This window comes from Triturus cristatus, chromosome 9 (assembly GCF_964204655.1).
Source record: "Triturus cristatus chromosome 9, aTriCri1.1, whole genome shotgun sequence".
NCBI lineage: Eukaryota > Metazoa > Chordata > Amphibia > Caudata > Salamandridae > Triturus > Triturus cristatus.
The window spans coordinates 1,275,209,848-1,275,230,700 of NC_140592.1; the positions used below are offsets into that span (position 1 = coordinate 1,275,209,848).

Sequence of the window (20,853 nt, forward strand, 5' to 3'; positions counted from 1 at the left end):
ACAGCTCACAGGCTTGAATCCCGACCCATCATCCCACCTTTGATGTACAGCTCACAGGCTCGAATCCCGACCCATCGTCCCACCTTTGATGTACAGCTCACAGGCTTGAATCCCGACCCATCGTCCCACCTTTGATGTACAGCTCACAGGCTCGAATCCCGACCCATCGTCCCACCTTTGATGTACAGCTCACAGGCTTGAATCCCGACCCATCTTCCCATCTTTGATGTACAGCTCACAGGCTTGAATCCCGACCCATCGTCCCACCTTTGATGTACAGCTCACAGGCTTGAATCCCGACCCATCATCCCACCTTTGATGTACAGCTCACAGGCTTGAATCCCGACCCATCGTCCCACCTTTGATGTACAGCTCACAGGCTTGAATCCCGACCCATCGTCCCACCTTTGATGTACAGCTCACAGGCTTGAATCCCGACCCATCGTCCCACCTTTGATGTACAGCTCACAGGCTTGAATCCCGACCCATCGTCCCACCTTTGATGTACAGCTCACAGGCTTGAATCCCGACCCATCGTCCCACCTTTGATGTACAGCTCACAGGCTTGAATCCCGACCCATCGTCCCACCTTTGATGTACAGCTCACAGGCTTGAATCCCGACCCATCGTCCCACCTTTGATGTACAGCTCACAGGCTTGAATCCCGACCCATCGTCCCACCTTTGATGTACAGCTCACAGGCTTGAATCCCGACCCATCGTCCCACTTTTGATGTACAGCCAACAGGCTTGAATCCCGACCCATCGTCCCACCTTTGATGTACAGCTCACAGGCTTGAATCCCGACCCATCGTCCCACCTTTGATATACAGCTCACAGGCTTGAATCCCGACCCATCGTCCCACCTTTGATGTACAGCTCGCAGGCTTGAATCCCGACCCATCGTCCCACCTTTGATGTACAGCTCACAGGCTTGAATCCCGACCCATCGTCCCACCTTTGATGTACAGCTCACAGGCTTGAATCCCGACCCATCATCCCACCTTTGATGTACAGCTCACAGGCTTGAATCCCAACCCATCATCCCACCTCCCATCTTTATGTACCGCTCACAGGCTTGAATCCCGACCCATCATCCCACCTTTGATGTACAGCTCACAGGCTTGAATCCCGACCCATCATCCCACCTTTGATGTACAGCTCACAGGCTTGAATCCCGACCCATCGTCCCACCTTTGATGTACAGCTCACAGGCTTGAATCCCGCCCCATCGTCCCACCTTTGACGTACAGCTCACAGGCTTGAATCCCGACCCATCGTACCACCTTTGATGTACAGCTCACAGGATTGAATCCCGACCCATCGTCCCACCTTTGATGTACAGCTCACAGGCTTGAATCCCGACCCATCGTCCCAACTTTGATGTACAGCTCACAGGCTTGAATCCCAACCCATCATCCCACCTCCCATCTTTGATGTACCGCTCACAGGCTTGAATCCCGACCCATCTTCCCATCTTTGATGTACTGCTCACAGGCTTGAATCCCGACCCTTCGTCCCACCTTTGATGTACAGCTCACATGCTTGAATCCCGACCCATCATCCCACCTCCCATCTTTGTACAGCTCACAGGCTTGAATCCCGACCCATGCTCCCATCTTTGATGTACAGCTCACAGGCTTGAATCCCGACCCTTCGTCCCACCTTTGATGTACAGCTCACAGGCTTGAATCCCGACCCTTCGTCCCACCTTTGATGTACAGCTCACAGGCTTGAATCCCGACCCATCGTCCCACCTTTGATGTACAGCTCACAGGCTTGAATCCCGACCCATCGTCCCACCTTTGATGTACAGCTCACAGGCTTGAATCCCGACCCATCGTCCCACCTTTGATGTACAGCTCACAGGCTCGAATCCCGACCCATCGTCCCACCTTCGTAGGCTGCCTGGCGAGCGCTTGTTTTTTAAACTGAACGATGAGCTTTTAAACGCCATGGGTGGCTGTGTTTATTGGGATATTTGTGCTTCTCGAATGGGCTGTGGAGAGTAGCCTGGTTTTTGAGGGAAAATTTACTACATTTATCTGGTGAATAAGTTTTAGTGTTCCGTTGAAAAGGAAAATGCTGTATTTCTCACCCCATTCTTGGACATGTACCTCGTTTTGGCTTCTCATGGTTTCACAGCCATCTTGTATCGCTGTCACCATAGCAACCTTCGCTCCAGAAATGACTTCCCGACTGTGAGCGTCGCAGGTTCTATGACCGGCTGGTAAATCACCAATGTCTGCGGGAGGAGATACATGTTGCGTTGATATCTGCTCCCCTAACACAGCCGCCAGAATGAAACGCTCTCATTAATATTTGGATGGAGGTTTGCTCAATTGTTTGAAAGGATACGGGGCCATCATGGAAAAGAGGGTGGCGGCCATCTTGGAACGGTAGCATGGTGGTGTCTAGGGCAGTGCGGTAAGGGGAGGTCATTTTGCAATCGTTGTTTGGACGCCATCGTGGAATAGTTCAGACAATTTTCACTTCTTATCCAATAATGCTTTTGTGACTTATTCCTGTCCGAATACTTAACGAATGTGTTTCGTCCGAATAACGCGAGTCCCGATTTGACTTCAGAAGAAACAAGCATTAAAAATGCAATAGGTATCGCCTTTGATTAAGTTAAAGCCATTTGCTTTACTAATGGTATTGTATAGCAAAGCAAATGGCTTTAACTTAATGAAAGGCAAGACCTATTGCATTTCTAATGCTTGTTTTCTTTTTTTCCATGTTAGTTGTCTTTCTGATTTATGTCTGAAGTATCCCGCCTCTAATTATAAGCCGGTATTTGTGGTGGGGGGGGCTGCCGTTTCTTTTGTTTTAACACTCTTAGTGATCGATTATGAACTGTGTCATTACGTTGGGTGACTTGGTTTCTCCAGGGGATTGGTTAGCAGGTATGTTTTTAATGGGTCCCATATGTTCCTCGGCCGGTATGTGGCTGGGAGTAATTCCGCATATGTTAGCATTTGTTCCTGCCAAAATAGCAGATCTCTAAGCCACTCCTTAAACTTGGGGACTCTTCCCCCATCCCCATCTGCAGGACACTCTACGCCTAGCTAGGAAAAATCCCAGTGCTGCTTCTATCGTCTCAGTGTGTCCCAGCAGGGCTACTATTGGGGATGCTTGTAGGGGCGTTTGTATCATTTTGGCCCTTGCATTAAAAACCTATTGCCAATATTGATTAACCCTGTCGCATTCCCTAGCTAGGTGCAGGAAGTCTGCATGGTCACTCCCACAACTGTCACATCTATTGTTATCCCGTACTTGGAATTTATGCAATTTAATGGGCGTATAATATGTTTGGTGTATACATTTGAAATGAATAATGCGCAGACGCTTCTAGCAGATATCTGCCTTGTTTGCATGCAGCAGTATTCCCACTGTTTGTCCGATAGATTAATTCCTAGCTCTGCTTCACGTCGCACACGTGCGGAGACCGGTCTGTGCGTATGAGATGTTTGTACTGTATGATATAGTAGTGAGACAGTGTGCGCAGGCTTCGTGGTTTGTAATATTGCATGCCTTGGGGTCAAGTTTGGAGGCTCTTGTGGAAAGGCGGTGTGATTGCTCGGACGCTTTGTCTTATTCGGACATATAGGAATATATCCGTTGTTGTAGGGCCCACATTGCCCAAAAATTGTTCTCGTGTCTGGAAGGTCTCATCTACATACAGCTTATTTTTTGGATCGCTGATAATTCAGGGTGATATGTAAGTGCTAGTAGGGGTGAATACAGCCTTGGGGAATTTAGTGTCTCCTTTATACGTCGCCAGGCTACTGTGGTGCACTCCACTTTATCCGTGAAAGAAAGCCAATTGGCATTCCTATTCATTGTACGATACCTATTGGGTAATCTCATTCAAGTGAATCAAATGCTTTCATGGCATCTTAAAAGACTGCCAGTTCTAGGTCAATGTCCTGCATTACAGAGAAGAGGGTTCTGAGATTATGGGATGTCGCTCGCCCAGGGATGAAACCTGCTTGGTCAGGTAGCACCATCACCTCCATTAGCAGACTCAGCCTATTAGACAACACCTTGGTGAGAATTTTAGTGTCACTATTTAACAGTGATAATGGTCTATACGATTCACATTTATTAGTCGGTTTTCCTGGTTTCAGCAGTGAGGTGATCATTGCTTCCCTCATGGTTGGTGGGAGAACACCTTTCTCCTTAGCCTCATCATGCATATTTTTTAGTATGGGGGTTAGCTGATCCACATAAGCCTTGTAGTATTCAACCGGTAGGCCATCCGGCCCAGGAGCTCGACCAGACCTCATCTGCATTATTGCAGTGCAAAATTTGTCCTTCTGTATAGGTGCGGATAGAAATTCTCTTTGCGTATTGCCCAGCCACCCGAAGGCCACGTCTCTCAGTAATGGTGTTAGATTTACCGTTTGTTGCCTACTTGTTGTGTATAGAGTGGAATAGTAGGTAGTGAATATTTGAATCGGGTCGGCTGTGTCTCTATAGCTTTGGCCATTGGAGTCTCAAATCTCCAGCACATAGTTAGAGAAGTGGGGTTTGCGAATTTCATCTGCCAGTGCCTTCCCAGGTCGTTCTCCCTCTCCATTTTTATGTGCCGTATAATATTAATCTGAAATAGCCTTTCCCGGTCTGCCGTGTTTTTATATTCCGTCAGTTTATCCCGAAGAACTGTTATTGTTTAGAGTAGAACTGTTCTCTTGTTCTTGTAGTTTCAGCTCTATCTCTAGTGTATGTAATGCATTGCGAATATCTCCGAGTATTCCGGTTCCTTTAGTTATGCAGAATCCTCGTACTGTGACCTTAAAGGCCTCCCATACTGTGGCCAAGTGTGTTACTGTGCCAATGTTACGTTGGAAAAAGTCAGTTATTTCTAGACCTAGTTCTGCATGGAACACTTCGTCTAACAGCATCGTCAGCATGAGCCTCCAGTTCCTATGAGGTCCCCTAATATCTGGTGTAGTCAGTGTCCTGTGAACCGGTGAGTGGTCTGAATGTTTTTGCTAGGTGTTTACTTTGGAGACTCCTTGGAGGCCATCCAGTAATCAGGTCTAGACCACGTGGAGTGAACTGCCGAGTGGTGTGTGCCCTCCTTAGCCGTGGGGTGAAAATGCCTCCCGGCATCTACCAAGCCATGTTCCGCAGTTATACGTTTTACTGCCTTTGGGCTTTGGTAAAGTGGGGGGGGTAGGGGGTTCGATCTATCTGACTTCAGTTCCAATGTCATGTTGAAATCTCCTCCCCATATCACATGTGTAGACCCAATATCTAGTATCTTTCCCTATAGTGTAGTGAAGTAAGTGGGATTGTCGGTGTTGGGACCATAGCAATTCACAAGTGTTACAGATGTACCCAGTTTTCCCCACATTATACTGTATCTGCCTTGCTGATCATGTGCCGCTCCTATTGGGACGTAAGGGGTGTGATTTTTTAATCCGTATTGCTGTGCCTCTAGAATATGTAGAGTACAATGCAAAGCCTCAATGCTCCGACCATCGAGCAGCAAATGCAGGGGTAGCGTAGGGGCTAAGATGTGTCTTCTGCAGTAACGCAATTTGGATAATGTGTCTATCTAGGTATGCCAGTATTTTTCTACACTTCCGCAGGTTCCTCAAGCCCTGTAATATTCCAGGGTAGGAAATGCAATTATTGAAGAGGTGGTGATTTTTGTCATGGTAGTGTAAAGAGGAATCCTTGAGCTATGAAGCTATGATGTGGTAGTAATATGTCTGTGGATGTATGTGATATCGTTTTATTATGCAATGTTACTTGTACTGTGCAATCCCCCAACTTCAATCCCTTTCCCACCCATAACAGCAACCTAAACTTGCTGGGATCAGATTTCCCGCCCCATCCCAAATAATTCTGAACGATTAGCTTAACTGAGGCAGAGTTCAGGATTTAGAACAGGGGGGGTTCTGCCTTTGAGGAACGCCAGAGGGCATCACAGTGTTCTCCTTCCCACCCCATTTGGTGGAATGCCCATGGGGGAGGGTGCCCGATTATTGTATAAAGTCTTGGTACTGCATTCATCTGCTTGTTATGTCCAAAAGTTACCACGGTACTCCGCCACTGTTATTCATGCCTTCAGCCGTCTGTAATGATTAGGGTTGTCTTGTGACCTTTCGTAGATTTATAGTGACCTGTCACTTTTGAGTGCCTTAGGCAGTCCACATCTTTACTTTGTTCCGTGCTCGTACGGCCTAGGGTGCTTCCATTCCGATGCCGGTGATGCTGCTCTCGAAGATGGATTAGACAACTTCTTGTTCTCTATGCTGGGTGTGTTTTAGGAGGTCTCCTACTTGCTGTGGATTGATAAATAAGTGTTGCTTTCCTTGATGAGTGATTCTGAGGCTTGTGGGGTTTATCAGGGCATAGTCGATTTGTGCCTGTTTCTTTTTCACCAGTACAAACTTCTTCCTGACTTCCTGCACTGCAATTGTAAAGTCTGGATATATAGAAAATGCATTTCCTTCAAACTGGAGTTGCCTCCTCTATCTAGCCATTCACAGTGCCACGTCCCGATCCCGATAATTCAGGACTCTTGCAATTATCGGTCGCGGAGGTGTTCCTGGGGGCGGCTGTGGTCCCAGTGATCGATGTGCCCTCTCTGGCCCCATGTATGGGGAAAATGTGTCAGCCCCAAGGACAGTCCATATCATCTGCTCGATGTACTATTCCATCTGCCCTGTGTTCGTGCTTTCAGGCACTCCCAGTATCCTTAATATTTCGCCTGGAGCGTGCTTCCGGGTCCTCATTTTTTGCTGTCATTACCCTCAGCAGTTGATCCATCTGTGTTATTTGTTTGTGCCTGTTGGTCGAAGTATCCTCTAGGTCCGATATTCTGTGCTCGACATCTGTAAGGCGGGTTTCGTGTTTTTTGAGCTTGTTTGCTGTGGAGTCCGTGAGGGCTGTCATTGAGTCCATCTTGGTCTTGATGGCGGTAAGACTTTGCTTCATGGCATGCAGAAGTACTTTCACATCGTCTTCCTGTCTCTGTGCTGCCTCAGGGGTGTCTCCTGGTGTGCTCCGGCTCCTCCTGGTGTGTGCGCAGCACCACCGTAGGTTCTTATGGTAGTTGTGCTTGCTTCCCCTCCGTCCTTCCCATTTCCAAGCAATGGAGGCTCACTGCCGTCTTCACAATACCCAATCTGGGGCTGCTGCACTTGGTTTGACACCTCCTCACTACCAATGCGCGCTATGGCACTGTACACAGTTCTCTTTGCTGTGGCTTGTACCTAAGGTTTTGTTTGTTATTCAAGTCCTCCTTTCCCCCTTTCACTCTTCGGTACTTTCTAGGCCAATAAAGGAGTCCCCGCTGTTTGTTATATCAGTGCACGCTGTGTCTTATTGTCGTTTGTGCAAATGTCCTTCCATTAACAGTTCAATATTAAATTAATAGTGGCATATAGTTTGTGCGACTGTCCGCCCGTTTTTGTCACATAGGATCACGCTGCTTCGGCCTAGTTAGGAGTAGAATGCTTTTGTAGCTTTATCCGTCAGTAGTGCATTTATAATATTATATCATGTGCTTAAATATCCCCTGCAATGCGCACCCAGGGCCTGTACTGCCCTACAGTTATGTCCTTGTGGTATTGCCGATCCCTGGCTTTCCCGCGCCGCTCCTTACCTCCCTTTTCTGTCTTGCTACTAGTGAGGAGGAGGAGTCTTCCGTGCTTCACGGCACCGAACGCTGTTTCAGCCGCACGTCTCGTGGTGGCACCGGTACTGTGTGCTCTGATTGTTGGCCTCCTCTTTTAACCGGGGTCAGACAGTTAGTACCTTCAACCTCGGGCCTCTGGTTTAGCAGCCACGATGCGAGGCCCTGCAGTCTCCAGGTGCCGCAGGCTCGTGTAACGTCAGCCCTGCGATGCGTCACTACACTGTGTGGCCGCTCAGGGGTGGTGAAGGCTGTATCTTACAATGGTGGTTCTCTCATCAGCCACATTTCGTTCTATCAGGTACTTGCCACTTAATGCTCTCTCCTGCTTTCTTTTTATGCCATAAATACCAGAAACCACGCAGGATAATGAGATTTGTGTTCCGGTATGCCAGAGCCTCACTGGTATGCGGCCATCTTGCGTGTGCACCACCTAGGAGCAACTCCCACCCCCAACCCCCCCAGGTACAGGACTTGGGTTGCTAAAAGAACATCGATCAATCAGGATTTATGAAGCACCACAAATCATGAGTGAGGGTCTCAAGGTGCTGGAGTTGCGAATTGCTTTACGGTGCTTTGTTCATTTGATCAGCTAGGTCTTATGCCCTTTCCTGAATTTCCGGGGTGATGCGGTGTTCCTAAAGTGCAGAGGTAGGTCATTTCAGCCATTTGCCTGCTCGGTGAGAGAAGGAAGGTCCTCCAATGTTGGCTCTGCGGATCCAGATGTGTCGGCGAGGAAGAGGGAAGTGGACCGCAGGTGTCTGTTCGGTTGGTGGAATGTCAGTTTGTTGATGTATGCTGGTCCGTCGTCGTACAAGGCTTTGTATGCGTGGGTCAGCATCTTGAACTGGCTTCTCTACTGGATCGCGAACCAGTGTAGCTTCTTGAGGTGCGGGGTGATTTGAGTCTGTCTGGGGAGGTCGAGGATGAGTCTTGCCGCCGAGTTTTGTATTGTCTAGTCTCTTCAGGGGGCATTCAGTGATTCCTACGTAGAGTGTTCCTGTAGTCCAGCTTACTGGTGATGAGTGTCAGAGTGACGTTCTTTCTGATGCTGACTGAGCGCCACCTGAAAATCTTAGAGGATTCGTAGGGTGTGGAAGCAGACTGACGAGACTGCTTTTACCCGTTTCTGCATAGATAACTTGCTGTCCAAGATGATGCCGAGGTTGCAGGCATGGTGGTCTGTCAGGGCGGGGGAAGGGCCGAGTTTAGCAGGCCATCAAGTGTCGTTCCATGGCCAGGTGTTGTTCCTAAAGATGAGGACTTCCGTCTTGTACGTTTTGAGCTTGAGGCAGTTGTATGATGAACGTCACCGACTAGATTAAGGACATCTGTGTAAGTTGGTTGTAGTGGCAGAAGTGTCTTCTGACAGCGAGAGGATGAGCTGGTGGTCGTCGGCATAAGAGATAATATTGAGTTTGTGCGATCTAACCACGTTGGCTGGTGGTGTGGTTGGGTCATGTACATGTTGATGAGGGTGGCTGTGGAACGATCCTTGTGGTACGCTGCAGATTATCTTCTTGGGTTCCGCGATGAAGCTGTAGATGTACATGCTGTCCATACTCCTGTCGTCTAGTGTTTGACTCTGACGTGTGAAACGTATTGTTCGAGGCATATGAGCTGCAGATTGTACACTTAGCATAGATCGCCATCTGGTGTTGGGCCCGGATGTTTGCAGTTTGTTTTTCTTCTTGGACAGTCTTTGGAAGTCACGAGTTTGGTGACTCCTCCTTCGGTCCGTACTGCGCATGGGCTTCGGCTCCATCCTCAGATTGTTTTTTTCCGCCATCGGGCTCGGATGTGATACTTCGTGCTCCGGCTTCGAACTTCTACGGTTCCAGCCTCGACGGAAAATCCTCGTCTCTTCGAGTTTCTTCATCATCATCTTCATCTCTCGAAGCGGCACTTTTCTCCATCCCGTACATCGGCACCGGCCTTCGGGCCCTCCTCGACTCCGGTCCCGGCCGATGGAAAGGACTCCGTTCAAAAAGTGCCCAAAATGTGGGTCTAAATTTCCCCACACCGACCTCCATCAGGTGTGTAATCTTTGCCTCTCTCCAGAACACGAGGCCAGAGACTACCCCGCCTGTAAGTCTTTTCGATCGAAGAAAACCATCCGGGATCGAAAAGCTCGACGCACCATGGCGCACTCATCGTCTGCAGCTCCACCGGACATCTTCGGAGACGGCGCCGAAGCTTCGGGGCAAACACACACCGAGCAGGAAGAAGACGTCGTCAGCGCTTCCGAGGCCGACGACTCCGACGTGGAGGACATCACACCGGCGCAGCGGGCCGCGAGTACTGTGCCCCCTCCCACCCCCGCGCCCAAAACCAAAGAGACTCAGGTTACTCCCTCGCCTGCCGGCCTGGGCAAAACCAAGACCAAAGCTTCGATCACCCCACCTTCGGGCTCGGTGTCGAAGCCTCCAAAGTCTCACGGCAGCTCGGGATCGAGCCAGCCGACGCCCGGTGCCGAAAAACAGCATCCGGCACCGAAGAAAGCAATATCCAGCTCGACTCCAAAGCCACCGGTGCCGAAGCCTGGACTCTCGGTGCCGACCAAACACAAACATAAATCTGTCGGCACCGACGCTCCGGCGCCGAAAACTCCTTCGACGCCGAAAAAACAGGAGGCCCCAAAAAAGCATGGCGCACACAAACCATCGAAGTCCTCGGTTCCGAAATCACCGGTGCCGACGGACGATTCGACGCCACTGGCTCTGTTTACACCAGACCCTCTACAAAAGACTCTGTCCAAAGATCCAAAGACTGGACTATTGACTTTAATTATCAAGAAAAGACGCCTTGATACTCCGGCTCCTCCTCCACCACCCAAACGGAAGGACTCGGCTACTTCTCCCCTCAGAGTGCCCTCCCCACTACCACCTCCCCTACCTCCTCCACCTCCTCCACCCCCTCCCAGGTCTCCGCCACCCTTACCTCACTACTCTCCGGCCCCGTCCCCAGATCCGGACGACGGGGACCCGGACAATTATCCGGCGGATGCCCCCATGGATCCCACTCCACCAGGGACCCCAGACCCTTGGGAGGATTACAATAACCCTGATATACCCGATATTCCTCAGGACGACCTATACCCATCCAGGCCGTCTCCTCCAGAGGACTCCTTAGGGTTCCATCATTTAGTGCAGAGAGCAGCACACTACCATGGGGTGGACATGCACACTGAACCAGTGGAAGACGACTTCTTACTGGATACATTCGACATACAGGACAAATCCACCTCCATCTTACCCATGCTTCAGGGTGTCACCAAGCATGCCGCAGAGGTGTTCAAAGACCCTGTCAGGGCCAGGGTACTAAACCCTAGAATAGAGAAAAAGTATAAGGCGGCACCCACAGACCCTGCATACATTAAGGGCCCTGCTCCCTTAGATTCCCTAGTTGTCTCTACAGCTAGAAAGCGGGCTAACTCCCATTCCTCAGGAGAAGCCCCACCGCCAGACAAGGAATCCAAACTCCTAGACGCGTCTGGCAAGCGCACCGCCTCTCAAGCTGCAAACATGTGGCGCATTGCAAACACACAAGCGCTACTTGCGCGCTATGACAGAGCACACTACGATGAACTTGAGGCTCTTATGCAGCACCTCCCCGAGAAACACAAGCGTAGGGCTCATGAGCTAATACAGGAGGGTAAACTCATTACAAACACCTCCATTAAGTGTGCCCTCGATGCAGCCGACACTGCTTCTAGAGCCATAAATACCAGTGTCCTGCTTCGTCGCCATGCCTGGCTCAGGATCTCAGGGTTTAAGCCTGAAGTCCAGGCGTCCATACTCAATCACCCCTTTGACCAACAAACGCTCTTTGGGCCCAAGGTAGACGAAGCGTTGGAAAAGATGAAAAAGGACACAGACACAGCAAAGTCTATGGGGGCACTCCAAACACAAGCGTCTAAACGTTCCTTTCGACGCTCCTCCTTTCGTGGCACAGGCAGAGGCTTCTCCACCGATAGCACCTCTACCTCCTACAAATCCCCTCCTCAAAATACCTTTTCAAAGGGCAACCAAAGGGGTGGTTACAGAGGCAACAACAATAAGGGCAGGGGCAAAACTAACAACACCCGTTCTGCCACCCCGCCCACACAATGACTTCCCTCCGCTCCCCCCAGACCATTCCACTCCGGTCGGGGGCAGACTACAAAACTTTATCCACGCATGGGAGTCCATAACATCGGACAAATGGGTGACCCAAATCATTCGGTCAGGGTACTGTCTCGAGCTAACATCTACCCCACCCAATATCCCACCAAGGCACCGCCCAATGTCTCAAGAACATTCCACACTGCTCAAACAGGAGGTACTCTCCCTCCTCCAAAAACATGCTATAGAGCAGGTCCCCATCAATCGGCAAAATCTAGGGGTTTACTCCCTATATTTCCTAATACCAAAGAAAGACGGGACCCTCAGGCCCATTCTGGACCTCCGGCCTCTAAATGCCTACATACATTCAGACCATTTCCATATGGTCACCCTACAACAAGTCCTCCCGCTCCTCTGTCAGGGAGACTTTCTCACAACATTGGATCTGAAAGACGCATACTTTCACATTCCAATACACCCCTCTCACAGGAAATACCTCAGGTTCGTGGTGGACGGGCAACATTACCAATTCACGGTTCTCCCCTTCGGGGTCACCACCGCACCACGGGTGTTTACCAAATGCCTAGCGGTAGTAGCAGCACACCTCAGACGTCAACACATTCACGTCTTCCCTTACTTAGACGACTGGCTGATAAAAGCCGCGTCTTACCACCAATGCGTGCAGCATACAAACAGCACCATCCAACTGCTCCACCAGCTAGGCTTCACGGTGAGCTACCAAAAGTCCCACCTCATACCATCTCACACAAAGCAATATCTCGGGGCCACTATAGACACCTCCAAAGGTATTGCCTATCCAAACACAGCCAGAATCACAAGCATTCAAGCCTTACGCAAAACATTCCTTCCCCAACACTCTCTTCCAGCAAGAGTGTTCATGAAGCTCATAGGAATTATGGCGTCTTGCATCTTTATAGTGCCCCATGCAAGACTCCACATGCGTCCACTTCAAGAGTGCCTAGCACAACAGTGGAACCAGGCCCAGGGTCAGCTGACGGATCTGGTGTTGGTGGACGGCCGCACACATCACTCTCTGCAGTGGTGGAACACCACAAACCTTTCCAAAGGGCGGCCGTTCCTGGACCCGGTTCCTCAGGTGATTCTAACAGCGGACGCATCGCTCTCCGGCTGGGGAGCGCACCTCCTACACCTCACAATGCAAGGTCTATGGACGCCACAGCAAAAATTGCTCCACATCAACCATCTGGAGCTCTTGGCGATCTTTCTAGCCCGAAAATCTTTCCAAAAACAGATTTCGGGCAAAGCAGTCCTCATTCGCACAGACAACATGACTGCAATGTATTATATCCAAAAACAGGGGGGGACACACTCTCCCCAGCTCTCCCGCTTAGCCCAGAGCATATGGAGATGGGCAATTCCCCAAAACATCTTTCTCCTGGCACAACACGTTCCAGGCGTACAAAACACCATGGCAGATCTGCTCAGCAGACAAACGCAACAACTACACGAATGGGAACTGCATCCGCAAGTTCTTCAGCCATTCTTCCAACAGTGGGGGCATCCTCAGATAGACCTCTTCGCCACCCACGAAAACAAAAAATGCCCAAGCTTCGCCGCCAGATACCCACACCCATTGTCCAAGGGCAATGCGATATGGATGAACTGGTCAGGCAGATTTGCATACGCCTTTCCACCTCTCCCACTAATTCCATTAGTGGTCAGGAAGCTACAACAGCACTCCCTCACACTCATTCTGGTAGCTCCGACGTGGGCCAGGCAGCCGTGGTACACCACGCTACTACAACTATCAGTGGTACCACATCAAAAACTGCACCTATCCCCATGCCTCCTAACCCAGAACCATGGAGAAATCAGGCACCCGGACCCAGCTCAGCTCAACCTGGCGATCTGGCTCCTGAAATCCTAGAATTCGGATACCTTAACCTTCCCCCTGATTGCATGAACATCATCATGGAAGCCAGACGTCCTACCACTAGAGCATGTTATGCCGCAAAGTGGAAAAGATTTGTTATTTACTGCCGTAACAATACAATCAACCCTTTAGATGCATCCATACAGCACATCATATGCTATCTGCTCCATCTTCACAGGTGTAACCTGGCATATTCATCCATACGCCTACACCTAGCAGCGATCGCTGCTTATCTACAAAACAGACAGCATTTATCTCTCTTCAGAGTGCCCGCTATTAAAGCCTTCATGGAAGGCCTTAAACGAGTAATTCCTCCCAGGGCACCACCTTCCCCTGTATGGAACCTAAATTTAGTTCTTACACGACTAATGGGTCCGCCCTTCGAACCAATGCATAAATGCGAGCTACAGTTTCTCACCTGGAAAACAGCTTTTCTCGTAGCTATCACTTCACTTAGAAGGGTTGGTGAAATACAAGCGTTCACTATACAAGAACCCTTCATACAAATACATCACAGCAAGGTCATACTTCGCACAAATCCGAAGTTCCTGCCCAAGGTAATTTCCCCCTTTCATCTCAATCAATCGGTGGAATTACCTGTCTTCTTCTCGCAACCTCAATCTGTTGCAGAAAGAGCCTTACACACACTCTATGTAAAAAGGGCCTTGCTATACTACATACAAAGAACGCAACCCTTCAGGAAGACTAAACAATTGTTCGTCTCCTTCTCTCCACCACATAAAGGCAACCCCATTTCTAAATCAGGGATAGCTAGGTGGATTGTAAAATGCATACAGATTTGCTACCAAAAGGCTAAAAGAACATTATCTGTTCCGCCTAAAGCCCATTCTACAAGAAAGTTAGGGGCTTCTATGGCCTTTCTAGGGAATATACCCTTAGATGACATCTGTAAAGCAGCCACATGGTCTACACCGCACACCTTCACAAAACATTACTGTGTAGATGTGCATTCCAAGCAGCAAGCTAGAGTGGGCCAGGCTGTACTAAAGACACTATTTCAAACCACTGCAACGGATACCGGTGGTCGCCGCTAGGCTTGGGTACTGCTATATAATCTATGCTAAGTGTACAATCTGCAGCTCATATGCCTCGAACGGAATATGCTACTTACCAGTATGCATCTGTTCTTGGCATGTAGAGCTGCAGAGTTGTACACGCCCACCCGCCTCCCCGGCTACCTGTATCCGTTCCAGTACATCTTATTTAGATACTACACACATGGGTTTCTCACTGTGATTACCAAGCTCCATCATTTCCCTGTTGGCGAAAAACAATCTGAGGATGGAGCCGAAGCCCATGCGCAGTACGGACCGAAGGAGGAGTCACCAAACTCGTGACTTCCAAAGACTGTCCAAGAAGAAAAACAAACTGCAAACATCCGGGCCCAACACCAGATGGCGATCTATGCTAAGTGTACAACTCTGCAGCTCTACATGCCAAGAACAGATGCATACTGGTAAGTAGCATATTCCTTTTTTCGAAGAAGCCTTCGAGTCGCGAGGTATAGTGATTCCACCTTTTACTGGTAATGTGCCTGGGCATCGCCTCTATAGTTAGATTTTTTTTTTTCTTTCTCCGCCGCCTGGTTCGGCGTGCATCTCCACCAAGCTCCTTGTCGACACCTTGCGGTGATAGTCGTCTGGTCTGATTGTCCAGACCCATTGGTAAAGCAATCGTCTCACATATTGCACTTTCGAAGTTGTTGCTCTTTCTTGTCATTCTCGACAACCGGACCTTTTCGACACTCCATCCGTGGCCTTTCTTTTCTCTGTGTGTTTCGTTGGATTGTCTAAAAACAATAGTTGGCTAAACATTTCCTCTTAGACATTATTAATAATTAGATGCTAAGCAATTGGTTTACCCGACAGTACCAGCTGTTTATTACTTTATCAATACCCAGGTGCCGAGGCACACGGGGCTACCCCATTACCACATATTGCAGACTTGGTATGGACATACACTAGGTATGGAGATATATAAATGGGCTTTTTCAGTCGTCTGCACGAGATATAGACATGTACAATATGAGTTGAGGCAGGGATATTTTATCACTCAAATATGGCCGCCCTATTGCACGTATAGAGTGGAGGTTTGAACACCGCTAGTCCTTTGGTTACATGACTAACTTCTACTGGACTCCAAGGCGCTTGTGCTGAACGCCACGACATGCGAATGTCCACATGAGAGTACCCTCCCTCCGGTATATCCAGCTTTGGGGCCCTCTCTTTGTTCGCTCTTTCATGAACCCTAATGGACCCGCTTCAAATGTTTGCCTTCTGCAAAGACTTCTTAGAACCACCTGGTCTGTTTAGTTTGTAGAAGACCAGCGTTTAGATCCACATTGTCCGATCCATCAGCACATTTCCTGATCGGGGACCTGGCTTCTGGGAGTGGGACCTGCTTTCATGCCGCGCGTCTAAGAACCTTCGTGTCGAGGCTTCTCTTGAGTCACTTGAGGTCTTTTCCTTTCAAAGAGAATGGAAGCTCAGCAGTGGAGGCCTCTTCCTTTTTCCAGTGTGGATTCATTCTTTGGGTGCAATTTCAGGAACCAAGCAAACTTTCAGATGGCTTGAGGGTGGCAAATGTGTTTATTTTTTTTCCAGATTTCTCTGTGGGTTCAGGGAAGGTTTGAAGAACTAGAACAGCAATGGGATTGTCCCGTCCCCTTTGCTAATTTTCTTCTCTGTGAAGTGGTTTTGGCCGCCTGTCTGCGACTCTCATGTCTGATTTCAGAATTGAACTTCTAACTAAAGTGTGTATGTTAAGTTGGGCAAGCAGGCCCTTGTCAGAAATGAACTGTGTGTGAGCAGGAAGGGGTTAAGAAAAATGTGTAAACCCCAACCGTCCTTAACTTTCAAACGCCCATATATTGTGTACATGCTGCAGGACCTGGACATACTCGAAGACTGGACGTCGATCCGGAAGGTAGGGCCGTGTGTTCTCCATAATACGGCATTCACCGAATAGTTCCATTCGTTGTTCAGTGGGGATTCCAGGGAATGATTTTTGTGCTGTCTTGGTGCTTTGTACAGTTAGGAAGACTAAATGAACCTTCGTCTAGTGCTACACAGATCCACCGCTAGTCCCTGTCCACAATCCCTCCCACACCTGCCCATATCCGAATGTTTATCTTTGTTTCTCACATGGTCACAGGTCTGGTTTGAGATGTGCAGCCTCTTACGGCTTGTGGACTCTAACTTTGCATTGAGGTCCGCATTTCGCTGCATTTGTGAAGGCTGTAAATTGACCCGTTGTGATATTAAGATACGGGAATGGAGTAGGGAAATGCGAGTGTATACTTGAGTGAATTTCAATCTGGTGGCTTGTTTTCAATTATCTTACTGTTGGTCTATTGAAAATGAACTTGTGCATCCCTTTTGTACTTGCTTGCCAGGGCGGTACCACTTACCTATAGTGCTAACTCTTTCTCCCCCGAGACCAGTGGCTGGTGGACTCTTCAGCACTTTGGGAAGGCTCTCCCAGCAGACAAAGCATTGCCTATTTCTCTCCCGCGTGCACGCTCGATGGCAGTCATAACTTCCAGCTCACAAACTGTACTTTCTGTTGCAATGTCAACAGCCTATGAGCCAGGAAAGAGGATGAAAGCGAACACGCTTGCTGAGCTGACTGCTCTTGATATGCGCACACACCCAGGATTAGTATACTCTTCATGAGTCCAAAATATGTGCATTCAAAGCATCCTAGGCAACATATTTACCACCCAAATGATGGCAATGAGGAAACGAAGCCTCGAACATCTCCAGCCTCCTAAGCTCCTATAATGTTCCGTGTCCCTCTTCTTGATAAGAGACCAGCATCAGTATTACCATCATCTTATTTGGAGAATCTCTGTACAATTCACCTATTGAGGCTCCCTTAAAACACTTGATCCTTCATGATCTAGGAGCGCTTTCATCTCTTGTAGTCAGTAGCCTGCCGACTAGCGAGACCTTTTGTACAGTTCATAATTTGTTTACCTGGTTGACCACATTATATAGTCCCCGTTGCTAACCATCAACCTCTCCATGAAATCCTCCTAGCGGGACCGAAACCATCTTTACATTTTTCGTTTCCTCTCTGTCCACTACAGGTGACTTCAGTCACTCTGTTATTTTTGTTTTGGCCCCAGAGTAGCAGACCGTGTTGGTGGTGGTGGCCAGTGTATTCCAGGTAGCAGGATTGATATGGCTGTTACAACCTAAGACTAGCATCTGCTACCCGGTGGCACTCTGGTTTCTCTAACCTCAGACTAGCAGTGGGTGTCGATGCTAGCAGTGTCACTATGGTTTTTAACACCTACTAGCAGCGGGGATGTTGGTGTCACTCTGGTTTCACTGACCTGAGACTAGCAGTTGGTGTTGCTGCTAGCAGTATCACTATGGTTTTTTTCACTGACTAGCAGCGGGGATGTTGTTGCACTGGTTTCACTGACCTCAGACTAGCAGTGGGTGTTGCTGCTAGCAGTATCACTATGGTTTTTCCCACCTACTAGCAGCGGGGTTGTTGGTGTATCTGGTTTCACTGACCTCAGACTAGCAGTGGGTGTCTATGCTAACAGTATCACTATGGTTTTTTACCACCAACTAGGAGCGGGGTGTTGGCGTCACTCTAGTTTCTTCTACCAGAGGCTACCAGCAGCAGGTGTGGCTGGGGCAGCGTTATTTTTTTCTCCCACTTGAGACCAGCAGCAGGTGTTGGCGTCACTCTAGTTTCTTCCACCAGAGGCTACCAGCAGCAGGTGTGGCTGGGGCAGCGTTATTTTTTTCTCCCACTTGAGACCAGCAGCAGGTGTTGGCGTCACTCTAGTTTCTTCTACCAGAGGCTACCAGCAGCAGGTGTGGCTGGGGCAGCGTTATTTTTTTCTCCCACTTGAGACCAGCAGCAGGTGTTGGCGTCACTCTAGTTTCTTCTACCAGAGGCTAGCAGCAGGTGTTGCTGGGGCAGCGTAGTTTCTTTTTCTCCCACTTGAGACCAGCAGCAGGTGTTGGCGTCACTCTAGTTTCTTCCACCAGAGGCTAGCAGCAGGTGTGGCTGGGGCAGTGTTATTTTTTTCTCCCACTTGAGACCAGCAGCAGGGGTTTGTGTTGCTCTGGTTTCTTCGACTTGGTATGAGTAGCAGATGATGGTTGCACTCTGGTTTGACTAATCCGGTTCAGAGAAAGCTGGATGGACCCCTCCTCTACACCCGCCGCCCCCTTGAGTGTCCTACAGTTGCTGCCTATAGCTAAGGGAGGGTTAATGTCAGGCTTTATTTTCACAAGACTGTATCCCCGCACACACTTGTGAATACATTGACATCACCTGTATACAAACTCCATTCTTGTTTTTTATTTTTTTATTTTCTTGTGCTCTGCTTTGAGTTACATCAAAGCAGAACGCAACTTCTGTTCTGCTTCAGCAGCATTGCATGTGGCAACTTTAAGGAAGTGAGGGGTCTGCGGCGCATAGCTACTGCACAAGAAAGCATCAGAGAATGCTCTGCTTCTGTACTGCAGCACGGGGACCTTTGAAGCTTTCGGTATCAAGAGTGCGGAAGGGGTGCTGATGGCAAAGAGGCGTTCTGCTCCAGTACTGCGGTACGATTGTTCTCTGACTGCCTTGTCTGGTGTCCTAACGGATGTTTCCAAACCTTGTTCTCCTCTCAGGCAATGGCGACACTTGGACCTCACCGAGTAAAGGCAGAAGGTAAGCCGTGGAGAATCCATTCAAACGTTCAGCCATGGAGTAGAGCAGCGTTAAGGATGGGGTGGAGGCAGGTCTTTCAGTACAGCAGCTAGTCGAACTGGAGCTTCTACATCTGAGCTATGTCTGTGTAGGGCACAGGGAGGAGTGAGTGAGCTAGACGTTTCACATCCGAACTAAAGAAGCTGGGCTGCAGGTTGGTTTCTTTTTTACAAACAATGAATTTATAGAATTTGTACTTTAGCACATGCTCCAAATACTGCCTGGTTGATGAGTTCCTTGTCTCCAAGGCAAAATCCATGGGATCCCTCGCAATGTTACCAAGCACAAACTCATTGCAGTTGCGTGAGGCTATGGCGCATTGTGTGTCTGTCGATGCTCTAATCTCAAGGAACCGCAAACATGATGTTTGGCCTGGCATCCTTGCTCTGGTTCATCCAATACCCCATCTGCCAGACTCGGGGCATTTGTGTACTGCATCTGAGGTGAGCGCATATCTGCTTGTGGTCTCTATATTGCCATTCTCACTCCCTTACAAATAATCTTCAGGCCCCCCTCTATGCATGACTCGGCGGCCATGGTGTCTGACTTTGTCCTGTTTACCCCAGTCATACAGGTGGACACCACTTTTAACGAAGGCCATTTTTGCAATCTCCCCCCACCCCCCTACATCATACCATGCTTTTTCTGTCATTTTGCCATGCTAGTGCTGATTTATGCTATGATCAGCTCTTTTTTTTTTCTTTTCTTTTTTTTTGAGGCCCACTAGCCATCCTGACCCTACCCTTGGCTTGCAAGATGGCTGTGGGCGGAGTTCTCGCTGCTCACATCTGATTTGACCTGCTGCGTGTGAGTTCAAATCCCAACTGGGCCCACTGACATTAAACCTTTCTGGGTCAATATTTCGACTCTCAATAAACCTCTTTATCAGCACATTTCATCATTGCTACACGTACAATGTTGAGGCACGTCTGCTCTTTCCAGGGCCAGAGGGGGCTAGTATCTCCCTCTCTAGAGCAGCTTGTAGCGGTGATTTAGAGGAGCACCACTCATTTACTTGGCACCCCAGTTGTGGTAGTTAGTGGAGGCTTGGAAAAGGATCCTTGGTTCATGGCCTTGCGGGGGTAAAGGACCGCAACCTCCAGTGCCCCCTAAAAGGAGAAGCCATGGCTGATGTGTGAGACTTGGTGTGTGTTTTGAGACGGAAGAGAGATGTGAGTGTGGAGTCCCTTGGAAGCACAGACATTGTGCCGTATTGTAACAACACTTTGGGCAGGATGAGCATAGCATCTTTCCAGTCTAGCAGACTGGTAGGTCTTCTAGGAGCTGTTTGGAGAGGCCTATTGGCACTAATATCCTGAAAATTACCTCTTCTTTCCTCAGATCTGGTAGAAGCTTCACTCCGCTCACCAGGGGCTTCGCCACGTCACAGTTCCGGTCGTGGTCTTGCTGTATCTGTAGGTGAGGACACTGTCTGGG

At 49.1% G+C, this 20,853-nt stretch overlaps 1 protein-coding gene across 2 annotated transcripts in view; it reads left to right on the plus strand.

Annotated features, from left to right (window-relative positions):
- The window catches only part of BRMS1L (BRMS1 like transcriptional repressor), a 118,054-nt gene that overhangs the window by 39,010 nt on the left and 58,191 nt on the right, over nucleotides 1-20,853 (plus strand). For both annotated transcript variants that reach the window (XM_085627455.1, XM_085627456.1), the window contains 3 exons: nucleotides 16,553-16,617; nucleotides 19,338-19,377; nucleotides 20,758-20,835. In XM_085627455.1, the coding sequence (XP_085483581.1) occupies nucleotides 16,553-16,617; nucleotides 19,338-19,377; nucleotides 20,758-20,835 (183 nt within the window). The remainder of the gene's footprint in view (nucleotides 1-16,552; nucleotides 16,618-19,337; nucleotides 19,378-20,757; nucleotides 20,836-20,853) is intronic.